We start from the raw sequence: 17,583 nt of genomic DNA, 5'->3' as shown, positions 1-17,583 counted from the left end.
ACATTAAATATAAATAAGCATGTACCTTACAATGGCAACACAGTACTTAAGGTAAAATATACTTCTACTTAGTCCATAAACATCTATAGACTGATGAACCTGCAAGACACTGATCCTCTCCAAACGGCAGCACAGAACATTTGTATCCAGTAAGAAATCAACCAGACATCATCCATGTATTTTATTTATACCCTGTTTTCAGCTTTAGTGCTTATGCTTCATTATTTATAAAGACAAGGTCCTTCATTTGAATCTAAAACATTCATAATGGCACAGCTTTACATTTAAAACTTTATATACTGTTTTGCAATTAGATTTTTGATTTCAATCAAATGTATTTAAATAGCAAGCATTTCCACTTGACATTCACTTACGTAATGTCCGGTGTAACATGAAAGCAAACACTTTAAGAAGGTCAGCGGATTATTTGACTGTTCTGTTTACATGATTATACCACGGACAGGTTTGTTTCTTCTTTACATAAGGACTTGAGAAGGAAGGAGCGACAGATGAACACAATTCATCTCTTTGACAACATAGACAAAAAAACACTTATATAAGAAGTGCACTTCAGTATTGCTTTTCTCTTTCTCAAAAGAGAAATAGTGTCATGGTAAAATATTTACTCATTTACTAATAACAGGTAATGCTTTAAAAAAAAATATTTAAAATTTTTTTATAAATTACTGTCAAATAGCTTGTTTTCTTTACAGTCTAATCAAACCCTGGGTTCTTCATAGGTCCAACACAACATAAGCTTAGCAAAATTAACAAACATACTGCACATTTAAACAGTAACGTTTTAAGCTTTAACAAGATAAAACATGCCAGAGGACATGAAACGAAAATGTCTTTTCTTGTGCATTTAGCTGCATTGATTGCACAATGGTTTAAGCAATGCCAAGTATTTGTTAAAAGACTTGATTAAATAAACAGTGCACTTTATGTGTGACTTTGGACACTTGCATTTGGTATGGCAAGTGATTTTAATGTTCAGAGTATCTTTTAAGTGTTTTAGGTGATGCATTGTGTGCATTTATATATTATAGTGGTATGGTAGCGAAGGAAGAGGCGAGGGGTTTAGGTCACGCACTATCTTGTTCAGGCTGGAGATCTTCTCTTCCAGTAGGTAGTTCTTCTTCTCTGCCATTTTCTGCCGCTGCTCAGTTCTCTCCAGAGCTTTCATCAGCTGGGTGTTCTCCTCGTACAGGTCACTGATCAACACGTCTGCTCTGCTGTTCTTGTGCAGCTAGAGAAGTCAGAGAAAGCAGATGATAAAAGGATTTGATAATTCCATAATATAATCTGGTTTGATGTAGTCTACGAGAACCCGAATAAAAACTAGGCTGTATTAGCTTGTATCAGTATTGAGACATACTGTATGTCAGCTGATACGTAGCAAAGAAATTGCAGTACAGAAAGGCCAAAGATATGTGTGCAGTCATTCAGAAACAGTGTCACCCTTACAGAGTTGATTTTTTAACTATAAAATGTTCCGCTCAGTACATACATGATCTTGACAATTCTTTAATTTTCTTTTTTCTTTAACATCTTCTATGTTTTGTTGGCACTAACTTATCTTCCTCCTAGAGGAAAGAGAAAGAGGACATCTTGTTGGGATGTTCCCCATTTTTTATTTGGTTTCCATTTTCCTCTTTTATAGGATATTGTTTATTAGTTAAGTTCTACTTGTCAAATATTTGATTTTGTCAACAATCTTGTTTGTTAGAGAAGGATAATTTAATCAGTTGTCTCAGCCTAAAAAATCTGGCATCTGTTGGACTCTAAGGACCACTTTATATAAAAAAATATATATTTTAATATATAATACTGTAAATCACAACTTCTCTGAAGAAAAAAAAATACTCCATACTGGTTTTTCTACTGAAAAAATAGAATAAAAAATAAATATGTGGACATTCATGCAAGACATTTCTAAGTTAGATGATTTTGGCACACTCGAAAATTTAAAATTACCGTTTTTTCCCGTAAGAGACAACACTGAAATTATTTCTGATGAGCTTTTTGAACTGACCTGGTCTTTCAGCTGAACAACCTTCTCTTTGAGCAGCAGTTTGACGTTATGCAGAGACAGTTCAATTTCCCTCATACGCTCGGCCATATTCTTCATCTTCCTCTCCCTTTCATCCTGGTGAGAAGACAGTGAGGGATATCAACAAACTGCTGCAAATGTGATGACATATCAATTGTATTCCCTTTGAGAAGGTATAAGCTGAGAAATGTGAGGGACACAAATCAAACAAAATGCAGACCCTTATGAGCTAGAAGCTTTATTTGATCTTCATTTCAGCATTAAATGATTTCTGGTACATTTCTAAAAAGAGAGGACAACACACTAAAAAAATAAATAAAAATATAAATACGTATAAAATTATGCCATGTATTCCAGATACCTCTACAACAATAATTTAATGTATAAATAAAATAAATCCTAACACGATTCTATTAAAAATAAATAAAATAAACAAAATAAAGTTGAGTCTATACATGGTGCAAAAAAATAAATAAAATAAAGACTCACTAAATGACTCAAAAACCCAAAACACAGATACAACATTAATAGATCACTACTGGGGACAAACAAAGATCTGGTTTCTAATAACAAACACCAGATAAATATTCAAAGTTGTGTGACGCGTTTGACTTGAGAGAGAGAGAAAAAAAAAAACACATAACCCAAAAAGATGTGATTCACTTTGGTTGTGCAGCAGCAGCAACAACAGAAACGGCAAAACACACAGTCCCAGAACACAACATAAACCGGTAGCTTGAAGAAACATTCAACTACGTGTAGTGTCAAATAAGAAATACAGGCATAAACAACAAAAGTCAAACAGTGAACAATTAGTACCTTCATTAAGAAATCTCTTAACTGGACACAGACAGTAACGTCGCCTGGCTATTCCATGTTGGGGTGATTGTTAGAAAAGGCTCAGAGGGCTGTTAGGCACTAACCTCACCTCAACTTAACACTCCTCCATGATCAGAAATAACATTTAGCCTGTATAGACCCTGTCACAGACAATGATAAATAGTACAAGTGCATTACAGAACATTCCCAAAAAATACACCGTGCGTTAAAAAGATTCCCTGTATTCAAACTACAAAATGTTTTTAATGCACCAAGGATTGGACCCTTATAAAAGTCAAATACGATCAAGAAACAAGCCCTTGTTTGTAGATGTTATATTTGATATGGCATATCTGACAAACTTTTAAAAAATTCCAATGTCATTTTAGTCAAAATCCCATTGGGAAAAACCGCAGGAGCCCTTTCGGTGTTTTCCTGCCACCTAGCAGCAGGGAAATACAATTACACATTCATGCCTTTTGAGTCAGGCACCACATTGGCTCACAATCTCCTATAAGGATGCAGAAAGGATGGCATTGGTTCACAGTCTCCTATAAGAATGCAGAAAGGATGGCATTGTGTGCCACAGTCAGATTTTTGGCTCCAAACATAGCAGAGGAAGAGCAGGACTGAGTAAAGAAGAAGCAGTCTCAGAGGAAACAAAAGAGGCTAAAAGTGAAGAGCAGGGAAAGACGCTGGGGTTACAATCCACCGATCCGCCGGTAGCTGTCTGCGTGAGCCGCCCGCTGCTCCGGCATCGGCCCCTGGAGAGAAAAGGCAGGAACACTTCACCACGGCTCTACCCTCTCCTCTAATCCTTAAAAACCTCACAGGCCTGGTCAGTTAACACGCCTTTACACAGCTTTTGTATGGAAACGTGTGTTCAAATCACACAATGTAACCATCAAATTGTGAAAGAAGCTAATAAAATAAAAACTCAGCTCAATATTATAAAATGTCACTTCAAAAGGGCTTCTTTTTTCAATAGTACTTTATTGTCATTAACACATGAGATTAAATGTGTTAACATTATTTTACAATTTAATGGCTATACTACATAAATAGTCTGCATTTATTCATTTATATTAATTTCATAATATCTCAATCATATATTTAATACCGACTGTGCATGGGTCTGCATAGTTACAAATGTCTCCAATAGTTACTCCAGTCAATGACTTCGTAAACTGAGTAAACTGTGACTACCAGTTGGTGATCGTCATAAAACCACCAAGAACACACATCAGTTCTAGTGTACTTGCAGACATTATTTATTTATTTTTTTTTTTTTTTTTTAATTGTAAGATCCCACTTTATACATAACATTTGTGTATACCATAAATTTATATTGTTAAAGGGGCACCTCACCATTTTTTTGGCTACTGAAAGACACTAAGCAGTTGCATTATGGGAAATACAATAGAGACTAAAAGTCAAGAGATCCTGGCCTCTGCTACTTCAGTTTTTACCTTTTTTAAAAATCTATCCCTTGTGAGTCCCCCCACCTTTATGGAAGTCCAATACTAAATTGCTGAAGTACTCCTTTAATGTTTATGCCATCTTAGAAAATGGTATTCTTTTCCAGGAACTGTTAATTTTCTAAACTAACTTTTTCTAAGCCTATTAGGAGGACAACAATTACTTATGATAGATAAAAGCCTCATACTTTATAAGAATAACAGACTGAACTGAATCAGACATACAATGTGTTAAAGGAGAATTCCGGTCGATTTTAACACGTAGCTCTGTTGTTTGTAAATTTGTGTCACAATTTATGTGAGGCTGGGTTTACCTCATTTCCATTGTTGAATATCTCCTGGGACACTATGTAGGCTGTTAAAATGTGTATGAGTTCAATAGATTCTGCCGTTAAATCTGGTATGCATATATCTGTAGGTATACGATAAATAACCTGAATAATCCCATGAGGTCATGTAAATAACCAGATATTAAAATAAAACTACTAAAATGACATAAATATTAACAACATGAATGTATAGTATACACAGTGATTATAATACATTTGATAGTAACTTGGTGATAACTAGTAGTATCATGTTGCAGATAAAAATGACAACAAAAAGTCAGATGCTATTAAAATACACTAAAAGGGATGACACTATTTACTGATAAACTTGTACAAACTACATCTATCTAGCTGGGGTGAGACGGAGGTTTGTGCAATATGACAAATGGAATAACAGCCACCAGGACCCCTATGAAGGTAAATATGGTGCAAAATGAGAGAGCTTGTAGACTTGATGGGAGCACTTGTGGAATACGATGCGAGAACTTGCAGAACAACTTGTAGGTTAAAATTTGCACTTGTAAAAAATATTCACACACCCATGTTCTGAATGTGAAGTCAGAAAAAAAATATTCACCAATGTGTAGACTGAGATTTACATATAGATACATTGACAGCTGCAAACTTTTAGTACAACATTTACTTATATTTTCACAACCACAACCAATCTGTTACTGCAACTTCACATACAGTATGTGCTCTCTCGCATCCCAGAGTGGCGAATCTGCGAGCCTCAACTTCTGCAACACTTCTTGCGATACATGTGGTGCTAAATAGGGATGTCACCAGAACAGATACTTCGGTACCAACTGGGTACCAAAATTCTGAAAACGTGCCTGTACTCATTTTTCCAGGTTCCCGGGGGATGCAATCTGACGGGGGCAGTATATACGTCTAATGTTAAAAATGTTCTAGACTGCCGCTAAATGCTGAAGAAGAACACCGACCAGCACGGAAAAACAGCGAATAGCCCCTCATCTCCCTGTACGGCTTGACCGCATTCAGCTTCTGGCTTTACCGTACATCTACAGCGGCGGCTTTCACGACTTCACCTGAAACTTCCAAACCGGAAGGGAGTCTATTTCTCTCTGCCGTTGTCTATCACAACCTGACGTGTGCTCCGATAGTGCTTGTGAAAAACAACAACGGCAGAGAGAAACCGACGTAACTAAACATGCTTGGTGTCTGGGAGTTCCAGGTGAAAGACGGTACCGTACGCTGGCTGTGTGGTGATGCCAGGCTTCAAAGCAACGGGCTGTGGGGTCCAGAGGACTGACGTTTTTGTAAATCACGCTCTCCTTTCTCCCTCCACACCATAACAGAAAGTTGAAACTGAAAGAAAACACTGAAACACTTTTCTTGGTATCGGTACCGAATACTAGATTTGTGGTATCGTGCCATCCCTAGTGCTAAACTGATTTGTAACTTTGGAGCTCTTAGCAAACAGAGAGGGCAGAGATGCAGGGTTACCATCTCACATCGTATTCTACAAGTGCTTACATCAAGACTACAAGCTCTCGCATTTTGCACCATATTTACCTTCATAGACCACACCCAGATGATCACTACTACAGTCCCGAGATGGAAAATTAAATAAAGACAGTGAGTTCAGAAACACACGGGCCCGACAGACGAAACACCAAACCCAAAAAGTAAACACTACACTACACACACACACACACACACACACGACACAAGGAGGTGAGGACAGACAGGTGTTGAGATGGATCTGTGACAAGCACCAAAACAAGGAGCACTGCAGACCCAGCGTTCACACAAAACGGTAATGGAAAATAAAAATAATAAATTAGAATTATCACAACTACATGTCACTCAGCTCAGGTGTTTAGAAATAACACACTTTTAAAGCAAATATATCATTAATATTCGCTTTGATGCTGAACAATGTAGGGATGTATTGCATTTCTTACAACTTCAGGCCAGATTAAAAAAAAAAAAAAAAAAAAAAAAAAAGTAAAATAAATTTTTCAGCACCTGAATTGAGTGATTTATTTTAGTTGCTACACTTTCTACACCAAAATGAGAGTGAAAGAAACACTATGGGTATGTTTACATTTAACTCCCATTATATCCCATACATTTCCAACATGAGATGTAGTTCCCATATTATAGGCATTAATGATGAATTTATGATAATTTCGACAACAAATGGCTATAATGTGACAAATCAAAGTTATGACCGTGAGAGAAAAATGGCAGGAGATGAATGTAAAACCAAACCGTGCAATGATGCAATGGCACTAAACCTTCAGGTACTAAACTGTTTGTTCAGGTTTTTGGCTCTATATACAATTTAAAGCAGACTCAGGCAAAATTGTTTAAGGTGTTTATCCTGTAGTTTGAAAAGGATTCATGTGTTTATCCTGTAAGTGATGATTTAATTTGCAAGGCTACTAGAGTTGAATGTAGACAAGCAGCTGTCATTTAGCTTATGTATTTTTTATATATGCCTTTGCCCGAGTCTGCTATCAGGGAAGGTTCAGGTTGTACTGTACCTGCATGTTGTCCGGATCTTCACCACGATGCTGTCCCCTGGGCATCCTGTGAGGTGATGGAGGCAGAAGTCCGACCAACTGAACCTGAAATGTCTGGACAAAATAGACAAATAAGTAAGAGAAGACAGCAACACGGTCTGAAGAGAAATATATACAGTATGAGGTCATTTTATCTAACAATGATCTAATCACAACTATAATTCAATTCTCCCAATATAAACCTAAAAAAGGTATGTTGAAGGCAGACTAAACTAGGACTAAAACTCGCAGTTTGGGAAAAAAAAAAAAATCCGTTTTGTTTACTCCCTCCATTTCCACTGTGGTTGCTATACTACTTTGTCCTATTCCATTTGACTTCTTAATGACTAGAGATGTTCCGATACCGATACCAGTATCTGTATCGGCTCCGATACTGCCTAAAACGCTGGTATCGGTAAGTACTGGAGTTTATGCACCGATCCGATACCACGTAATAAAGCCCTAAAGAAAATCTACGTTAAAAGTAGTTTATTTAGGTTCTTTTTCCTTATAACCGACTGTCAAACTGGAGAATAAAAGAAAGTTCTACAACATTCATTGTTTGTGTTTGTTCATGTTTTACAAAGAGTTTAACTTGAGCCAGACAGACAACAAAAGATAGAAATCATATCACATCCATACAGGGATAGTAGTATACAGTTAAAACATAATAAAATATATGACCCACTGGTTCAGGTTCAGGTATCGGAATCAGGAAGCAAAAAATGGTATCTGACCATCTCTATTAATGACACAGTAACTAGTTACACCAGAAGATGGCGGCAATACAACATAGCGGATGCCGGCTGCTGTTAAACCCTGTATTCCTATTTGATGTCATGAATTCTTTCATCCTACCCTCTTCAGCTAGTGTAAATCAAGGCTTATGAATTGTAATACTATATATTATATACTTGAAAAACTAAAAAATAAACCTAATCAATTCCTCAAAATAAAAATAAACTACTTATGCACTACTAAAACGTAAGTAACCTAAATAGATACAGACAAGACACGCACACACAGACAGACAGACAGACAGACACACACTTATTCATTAAATTATTACCATCATTGTAGTAAGTGCAAATTAAGTTTGTTTATACACCACACACTATTGGCGCTTTTCCATTACATGGTACCTACTCGCCTCGCCTCTACTCGCCTTTTTTGGTTTTCCATTACGAAAAAAAAGTCCCTGGTACCTGCTAACAGGTACTTTTTTTAGTACCTGCTCAGTCGAGGTTCCAAGCGAGCTGAGGCGAGCCGAGAATGTGACGTGAAACCCTGCAGGCTTCTGATTGGTCAGAAAGAAGCGTCACGGATCACTGCATAGCTAGCGAGAGACGGCATTTTTAAATAGTTTAGCCAGCGGTGTTTTTTTGTTGCCGGAGGCTCCACGCAGAGCTTTCTCCTTAGCATACAAGTGGCCTGATGGTTATACTGGTGCGCTGGTGTGTGCATGTGTGATGTGTGTGTGTCGAGTTGCCGTACGTGTGTGTGTGGGGAGCTAGTGAGCGAGGGAGAAGTGAGAGTGTGACGGCGATTATCTCCGCAGGGAGTAGCGACTCTAGAGTCCTATATATGTGACCACGGTGGGAAATCTGGAGCAGTAAACGTTAACTATCTCTTTGATATCATGTTGTTTAGGGGTTAGGGTTAAGCTCAAATAAAAAAATGTTTTATCTCCGCGACTAGGTTGCCTGATAGTTGCGCGACACAACGAATCGATAATTAAATTCGTTGCCAACTTTTTTAGTAATCAAATTTTATCGATTCGTTGTTGCAACCCTATCTGGGAGTGTGAACAGGTGCATGAGTTCTGGAATAAAACAACATCAATAATATCTGATGGGATAGGATGTCGAATCCCTACTGACCCGATTGTTTTGTTATTTAATGAGGACTCTAAATTAAACCTACTTGGGAGACAGAAGAAAATTTGGCTAGCAGGCTCAACCGCGACCAAGAAAATGATGGCTTCCCCCCACTCACTTTGTATAAAACAGTGGTTGGCGTATTTTCTGGACATAGTAATGCTTGAGCTCTCTACAGCAAGGATTAACAAAGCCAAGTCATCGACTATAGACCTGTGGAAAGGTGCAGCAGCACAGGTATCAGTCCTAATGACCTCAGCATCACAAGAACTAGAGGAGAGGGACTAGGAAAGGTGGGATTTCTGTTTTCTTGTATTTTGGTTTGTTTTGTTTTCCTCGAGACCGCAGAGGGTGGGTGAGGGTTTTGGTTCCTGTTCGATTGTATTTGTTTGTTCTGTATGTTCAAAAATATAAAAAATTGATCATAAAAAAAAAAAAAAAAAAAAAAAAAAAAAGAAGGAAACGCTACAATACTTGGCAAAATACAATACTTGTTGGACATAACAAGTAGTGCAAAATGGAATGTAAAGTTAAATTTGTGCAGTTATGGCTGAGACTTTCTAAATATTAAAGAAAAGCCCAATTTAAATAACACAAACCAATACATAAGGAAGAAAACAAAAACCGTAGAATAAGAGAAGTTGGTACCTCTAGCAGCTGTGTAGACAGCCGAGTCATTTGGGCCCTGAGTGCCTCATTTTCTTGTTGAAGGCCCTCCACCTCTGTGTGTCCTTGTCCGGCTTCGCAGCCCTGAAACACACAAAGCACATGTAATACGAATTCCAGCCACATAATCAGCATGACAAACGGTTATAGGTTACACACACACACACACACACACACACACACACACACACACACACACACACACACACACACACACACACACACACACACACACACACACACACACACACACACACACACACACACACACACACACACACACACACACACACACACACACACACACACACACACACACACACACACACACACACACACACACACACACACACACACACACACACACACACACACACACACACACACACACACACACACACACACACACACACACACACACACACACACCTTTGCTGCATGTCATTCCCCTTCTCTCTCCCCTTTCATGTCTTAATCTGTCCTGTGGAATTAAAGGCCCAAAATGCCCCAAAAAAAAATATCTTAGAAAAAGAAAAGCTGTATGCAGTTTATACCTTGGTGAGCTCCTTTTGTGCCTCGAGCTCCTGCTTCAGAGAGGCGTTCTCCTGTTCCAAGGCCTTCACCAGGGAGGACTGACTCTGTGGTCTGTGCTGCTTCAGGGACAGCACGGTCGCATCAAGCTGACGGACCTGCAGACATAAAATAAAGGGGTCACAGATCAGTGACAGAGTGAGAAAATGGAACGCTTACATGACAAAACCCACACACCAGGACTCATAAGTGTGCAATAATAATGTCTGAAATAGTGTAAAGACAACTTTGCATAAATACAACCATCTATTTAGTATAAAACATTTATTCTCTTTACTTATATTTATTTGTGGTTCGTTTATCTCTAGAGCAGGGGTCTCCAATGTTTTCTAAACCAAGGACCCCTTAGCTGAAAGAGAGATGGTTCAGGGACCCTCTACTACATACAGTGGGGGAAATAAGTATTTGACCCCTTGCTGATTTTGCAGGTTTGCCCACTTACAAAGAATGCAAAAATCTACAATTTTAATCATATGTACATTCTAACAGTGAAAGACAGAATCCCAAAGAAAATTCCAGAAAATCACATCATATGAATTTATTAAAATTGATAACCATCTGATGAGGAAAAACAAGTATTTGACCCCCTGGACAAACAGCATGTTAATATTTTGTAGAAAAGCCATTATTGGCCAGCACAGATGTCAAACGGTTTTTATAGTTGGTGACAAGGTTTGTGCACATTTCGGCAGGGATGTTGGCCTCCAAATCATTCAGGTTCCGAGGTTGTCGCCTGGCAACTCGAATTTTAAGCTCCCTCCAAAGATTTTCAATCGATTCAGGTCTGGAGACTGGCTAGGCCACTCCAGAACCTTGATGTGCTTCTTCTTCAGCCACTCTTTTGTTGCTTTGGCGGTGTGCTTAGGGTCGTTGTCGTGCTGAAACACCCATCCTCGACCCATCTTCAGCTCTCTCACTGAGGGAAGGAGATGTCGGTCCAGAATTCCACGATACATGGCCCCGTCCATCCTCCCTCAATACGATGGAGTTGTCCCGTCCCCTTGGCTGAAAAGCACCCCCAAAGCATGATGTTGCCACCACCATGCTTGACAGTGGGGATGGTGTTCTTTGGGTTGTACTCGGTGTTCTTTGCCCTCCAAACACGACAAGTTGAGTTGAGGCCAAAAGTTCTATTTTGGTCTCATCTGACCACATCACCTTCTTCCAGGCCTCTTCTGAGTCGTCCAGGTGGTGAATGGTGAACTTCATGCGGGCCTGTACATGTTTCTTCTTGAGCAGGGGGACCTTGCGTGCGCTGCAGGATTTCAATCCATGACGGCGTAGTGTGTTACCAACCGTTTCTTTTTGTAACTGTGGTCCCAGCTGCCTTCAGTTGATTCATCAGTTCCCCCTTGTGGTTTTGGGATGATTCCTCACCGTTCGCATGATCAAGGACACCCCACGAGGCAAGATCTTGTGTGGAGGCCCAGACCGAGGGAGGTTGGCGGTGGTGTGGTGCTTCTTCCATTTCCTGATAACTGCACCGACAGTTGATCTTTTCTCTCCAAGTTGCTTTCCGATTCTCTTGTAGCCCATCCCAGCCTTGTGCAGATCAACAATCTTGTCCCTGATGTCCGTAGAAAGCTCTTTGGTCTTGCCCATGGTGGTGATGTTGGATGCTGGTTGTTTGGGTGTTGACAGGTGTCTTTTATACAGGTAACGAGGTGAGGCAGGTGTATTTGATGTAGATAATTGGTTCAGATTGGGGCTGTGTCTTAAAGAAAGACTAACTGGCTTATAGGAGCCAGAATACTTGCTGTTTGTCTAGGGGGTCAAATACTTGTTTTTCCTCATCAGATGGTTATCAATTTTAATAAATTCATATGATGTGATTTTCTGGAATTTTCTTTGGGATTCTGTCTTTCACTGTTAGAATGTACATATGATTACAATTGTAGATTTTTGCATTCTTTGTAAGTGGGCAAACCTGCAAAATCAGCAAGGGGTCAAATACTTATTTCCCCCACTGTATATTGTATAAAATGAAGTTGCATCTTAAAACTGGGTGTAAGGCGGCCTAAAGCCTTTATACATACATTTCTAGTGCATAGAATACTAAGCTATTAAAATAATAACTGTTGGCATAGTTTTATAAATCATGTTTTAATGTTACACATACATGTGGCACAGTGAATCTTTGAACTGTATCTGTGGGTGGCTACCTTAGTGACTACCTCACCTATAGGCCAGTAAGCCTATCATCAGTGGGGATTAATATTTACTAATAGTAGGTTAAAAAAATAATTTGGAGACCCACCTGCAGCAACTCTGAGGGCCCCCTAGGGGTTCTGGACCCCCTGTTGAAAATCTCTGCTCTAGAGTCTTTTATAATTTTTTTTCCCCCCCTTTCTCTCCTGCTGCTGCAACAATGTGAATATCCCCATTGTGGGATTAATAAAGGATTTTGAATCTTGACTGCAGATTTGTAATGTTCATTACAGTTTGCTGTAGTCCTCAGCTCACCTGTTCTCTGGACTGCATGAGGTCTCCTTTGACGTTGCGCACTTCAGCCTGAAGCCTCTCGTTTTCCTGCCTCAGGAGCTGCTGCTCCTGATCCAGCAGCCGAGACATCTTATCCCTGTACAGCTTCTTGCTCTGACTCTGGAGACCGCTCGAGTGCAAGGCCATCTCTAAAATGTGGTTCTGCGATGATCAAAAAAGGTAAAAAGGTCAAGTCTACTGAAAAATAAATAAATAATAAAAATTTACAAAATGGTGTCAAATATACTTATTTTTTTCCTTGCTTTAGTGTTGCACTTAAGTTGAAAAACATCTTAAAAAAAAAAAAAATCTCACTTTATCGTTGACGTTTTGCAGCTGTTTGTGTAGCACTGAATTTTCAAGTTTGAGGGAATCCCTCTCCTGCTGCAAAACACGGAGGTCTGACTTAAGACGAGCACTTTGATGGCTCACAGCCTGAAGAATTTCATCCACCGTCTTGACCTAGATTGGAGAAAGGAATACATTTGGTCCTGAGTAACACTGTTCACAAATCGGTTTAATTACTACGAATGCTTTGAAATAATACTAAAAGCAGTTGATTGGTAATGATGGTTCTGTGGGTTACAGCAGACTCTTACTCTCTCTTGAGATCTGGCTAGCTGGTTGCAGAGGCCCTGAGTCTCCGTATCCGTGCTCATCCGCTCCTCTATCAGGTGGCTGAGCTGACTCTCCATAGAGTCCACTCTGACTGCCTGAGAACCAGAAGATGACCACAGTTGTAATTAAACAATCATTTATGTTAACTGCTAAAGCTAGAACCACACCACAATATCTCAGCAGATTACAGTTACCTTAAGGACATTAAATATTTATTTTTACTTGTATTCATTTAGATTGTCTTGAGTCATTTCCATGGCAAGAGTAGGTGGTGGTAATGCTTTATCGCTTTGGGTCTGTGTCATCAAAGTGTCCACGGCCTGATGCTCACCTTCTCTCTGAGGCCAGAGAGCTGCAGTGACAGCTGGGTATTCCTCTGCTGCAGCTGTGCAGTGTCCTCCAGAGCTTTGGTCAGCTCTGCCTCCAGAGAAGACACACAGGCTGCCAGCTAACACAAAACAGCCACCAATTAACTACCGGCTACCACCACAACACCACGACAACCATCAGTCTGTAATCAAACTCTTGTTTACCTGGTTTTTCTCTTCAGCGGCGCACACCTCCCTCCTCTCGTTCTCCCTCATCAGCTCTGCCAGCTGCTGTCGTAGATTCTCCATATCAGAAATATTTTGGGCATTTTTCTCTGACAGCATCACATTCTTATCCTCAAATTGCTGGCTCTGCAAACGCAGCTCTGAAATCTGCAGAGGAGATAATACATGTATTATTGACTGCTTCTGAATGAAGGAGGAATCAATTGTGTGGAGACAAAATGGTTTTGAAATAAAAAAAATTTTATGGATGGCAATGCTGGTCAGTCAGTCCACCACTTTAGTCCAGACTAAAATAAATATTCTCTGTATTGAGGTCTACTTCAGGATGAATTGTTATAACTTTAGTGATCCTGTGACTTTTCATTTGGCGCAATCATCAGGTCAAAATGTAACGCTGTCCAGTACTTTGGTTTTATGAAAAAAAAAACTAATAACATTCACATTATTTGAACATGATTTGTGCTTTGTGTTCAGTGCTAGTGAGCAACTGTTAGCATCCTATCACGCTAAACTAAGTTGGTCAACATGGTAAACATTATACTACTGTTATGAGCATGTAAGCATGTCATTGGGGACGGTAGCATTTAGCTCAAAGCACCACAGCCTGACAGAGCTGCTAGCGTGGCTGTAGACTCTTATTGTAATAAGCTACTTCAGTACCTGTTTCTTGAAAATCTCCGCTGCCTTTTGAGCCGCAATCTTCCCTTTTTTTAAGTGCTCCAGTGTTTGTCTAAAATCAAACATTAGAAGGAAATGTCAGGTTTTAAATGGACAAAAACAACAACAGAGGTTTAAAATTAAATGGGTTGTTTCTTACATCAACTCTTCCTGAACCTCTTTCAAGTCCTCTTCCTTCAACGCAGCAATCTTTTGCTTGAGGAGGATGTTTTCTTCAGCGAGACGACTGGCCTCAGATCTATAGGCAGACAAAACTACATGAACAACTAGATTCCAACAAGCCATGACAACAACAAGTACATGTCAGAATGTACATTTATAATTCAGTGGTATGATGTATAAATAGGGCTGGGTATTGTCAAAAAATGTCCATACCAATTCTCTCGCTCTCTCAAAAAATGTCAACAAAAAGAAATGTTCTGTTACTTTGTAACAGTTGTGTACATGGCTGTATATTTGAAAGATTTAATGCTTTAAAGTTATAAAAACGCTCATGAGTGGAAGTTTTATCGAGGTTACAGCGACGCCCCAGTCACAAAGTGTCCCGTTGACGAGACGGTGATCCTCGAGAGGTGAAAAGTTTATTAATTCTGAACGCGTCTGGCCTGTCTATCTATATTGCACCAAATACGACACTGCACTCCGTTGTAAAGTCGTTTGGATGAAAGGTTCTCAAAATAATCAAAATGCAAACAAACCGACAGACAAAGATTCCTGCCTTTATTAGAGATAATATGTTCAGCCCCCTCTCTCCGAAGCGTCGAATATTCGATGCTCATTACTAACGAAGCTTCAAAGCTCAAAAAAATGGTATTCGGACCAGCCCTACTAAAAAGTATTTAATTCGGTACCCAGCCCTATGTATAAAGAGTCACTTGCTACGTATTGATTAAAAGCATCTTATTCTACAATTTACACACATTGAACTTTTTTTGGGGGGGGTGAACTACAGGGATCAAAAAGCATGTTTAAGTGTGTTTAAGATCTGTTGCATCCACAAAAGGATTTGGGCACCTAATCACAGGAAGGATAAACGGCACAACATTGTGCCTGTCAACTAAAGGAGGAGCGCTCCTAAAAATCAAAGCACCACAGGGATGGGACAACGAGAAGCCACAGGAGACACGGAGGGCAAGGTTCCTAGTTTTTCTCCACGTTACCTATGAGCATGAGTGGTTTCATTTAATGAATGCGATTCGTCCTGTAGCTCTGTGATGGCTCTGCGCAGTTTGGTGTTCTGCTTCTCAAACTCCTCGCAGCTGTCCTCCAAATCAGTCACTGCCAGAACTTCATCCAGGAGAGACTCCTCTGGGGGGCTCTCCGGTTGTTTGGCATCTGGGTGTACGGCTGAAAGAATTCCACCCCCCCACTCCAATTCACTGAACAACTCGGAGAGTTTACCGTTCTCACCTCTCATCCTGCTGATCTCATCCACCAGCACAATCTGCCCATCTTGGAAATCATGGAAAATATCCATCCTGCTTTCAAGGCTCCAAACTCTCTTTTCAAGTTCACCGTTTTGCTCCTTCAGTTTGGCGTTTTCGCACATGCAATCTTCATATCTAATCTGAAGATCGGTCATCTTTAAGGCCTTTACGTCCAGCTCTTTGACATGCTCCATTAAAATTAGCACCTTTACCTTGAAGCTATAGTTTTCTTCCAATATCTGGTTGCCAGTTTTGATCTTTTCAGTGTTATGAGCCAGAAGATTCTCTAGTATTTCGGTCTTCTGCTGAAGCAGAGAAATCTTCTCATGTAGGAGGAGGTTCTCTTCCGTGGCAGTGTAATACAAAGCCTGGAGTTTAGGGGGAGAACATCCCCGTTCCTCCCAATCAGCATCTTCATCCAGACTTTCCGGACAATCACGTGTGCATTCATCCTTCATTTCGTCGGTTGAGTCTGAGTCGGAAACGAGTTCAACTTCCTGTCTACGGTCGTGAGAGTTATTTGGTAAACACCCAACCTCAGCATCCACCAGAGGCCGTTCGTCTGGGTCACCTGTGTCCTCCAGCACGGAGGGATTAACCGCAGTCTCATGACATGGCTCATCTTCCTGGTAAGTGCTTTCATTTTCCAAAGTTTGTACATCTTGAGGTTTGTTCTCCTCCTCACATGATTCAAGAGCTACTTTATTCTCACAATCTGTTGCAACTCCCTCGGCAGCTACACCTTCTGAAGCCTCAGGGGACGAGACCGCCTCACACCGCATCTGTGGGGAAACCGCTTCGTTTTTGGATTCAACAGTTGAATTATCTCCATCTGGAACTGGGGAATCTGGGTCGTGGACGCCGCAGGACGTCACTTCAGGGTCTTCATGTCCAATTTCTACAGAACAACAGCCTACTTCTGGGTCTCCCTCAACTTTGTCAGGCCTTGAATCTGCAATTTGGTAATCTTCTGGAAAAGCAACAACTTGATTTACTTCTGCCATGTGGTCTCCTTGATCATCACCGTTAGCAGGGATGTTTTCATCATGTTCTTTATCAACATGTTCGATATTTTCAGGACCTCCATCCACTGCATCAGCGGCCTCCGTTAAAGTCTCTACATTAACGTCTTGTTCAACCAGAAATGGTGACAAACTAAACACTTCCTGATTAGAGGAATAGCCAAGAATAGCATCATTGAGAAAGATTTCAAGTGGTGCCAAACGCGTTTCCTGTTCTTCACCAGATAAAGATATGGATTCTTCCTCCATTGAAGCGTTTTTATCATTTGATTCTTTCATTTCTTCTTCCTTAGCCTTTTCGGCACAAGACACAACATGATTAAATTCCATCTCCAGCTCTTTTATTCGGATTTTAAGCGCATCTTTTTCGGCTATGAGCTCTTCTCGGTCATTCTCTCGATTGTGCTCCAACGTTTCCACAAGGATGGATGCATGTTCCTGTAGCTCCCTTTTCTC

The 17,583-nt window shown here is 40.0% G+C and overlaps 1 protein-coding gene across 2 annotated transcripts in view; it reads right to left on the bottom strand.

Annotated features, from left to right (window-relative positions):
* Positions 1–166: 166 nt before the first annotated feature.
* nin (ninein (GSK3B interacting protein)) overlaps positions 167–17,583 on the bottom strand; it is a 33,336-nt gene continuing 15,919 nt past the window's right edge. The window contains exons 17-28 of one of the 2 annotated variants that reach the window (XM_028565284.1): positions 14,818–14,916; positions 14,661–14,730; positions 13,980–14,147; positions 13,778–13,894; positions 13,428–13,541; positions 13,144–13,290; positions 12,811–12,990; positions 10,311–10,445; positions 9,739–9,840; positions 7,196–7,288; positions 2,036–2,149; positions 167–1,249 (exon numbers count right to left, since the gene is read on the bottom strand). In XM_028565284.1, the coding sequence (XP_028421085.1) occupies positions 1,037–1,249; positions 2,036–2,149; positions 7,196–7,288; positions 9,739–9,840; positions 10,311–10,445; positions 12,811–12,990; positions 13,144–13,290; positions 13,428–13,541; positions 13,778–13,894; positions 13,980–14,147; positions 14,661–14,730; positions 14,818–14,916 (1,552 nt within the window). In that variant the 3' untranslated portion in view covers positions 167–1,036. Of the gene's footprint in view, positions 1,250–2,035; positions 2,150–2,278; positions 3,637–7,195; positions 7,289–9,738; positions 9,841–10,310; positions 10,446–12,810; positions 12,991–13,143; positions 13,291–13,427; positions 13,542–13,777; positions 13,895–13,979; positions 14,148–14,660; positions 14,731–14,817; positions 14,917–17,583 lie in introns of those variants that run through there. The other variant, XM_028565285.1, reaches the window with a different exon arrangement.

Source organism: Perca flavescens, chromosome 20 (assembly GCF_004354835.1).
Source record: "Perca flavescens isolate YP-PL-M2 chromosome 20, PFLA_1.0, whole genome shotgun sequence".
Taxonomy (NCBI): Eukaryota; Metazoa; Chordata; class Actinopteri; order Perciformes; family Percidae; genus Perca; species Perca flavescens.
The sequence above is the reverse complement of the archived record's forward strand: the minus strand, read 5'-3'. Positions and strand labels throughout refer to the sequence as shown.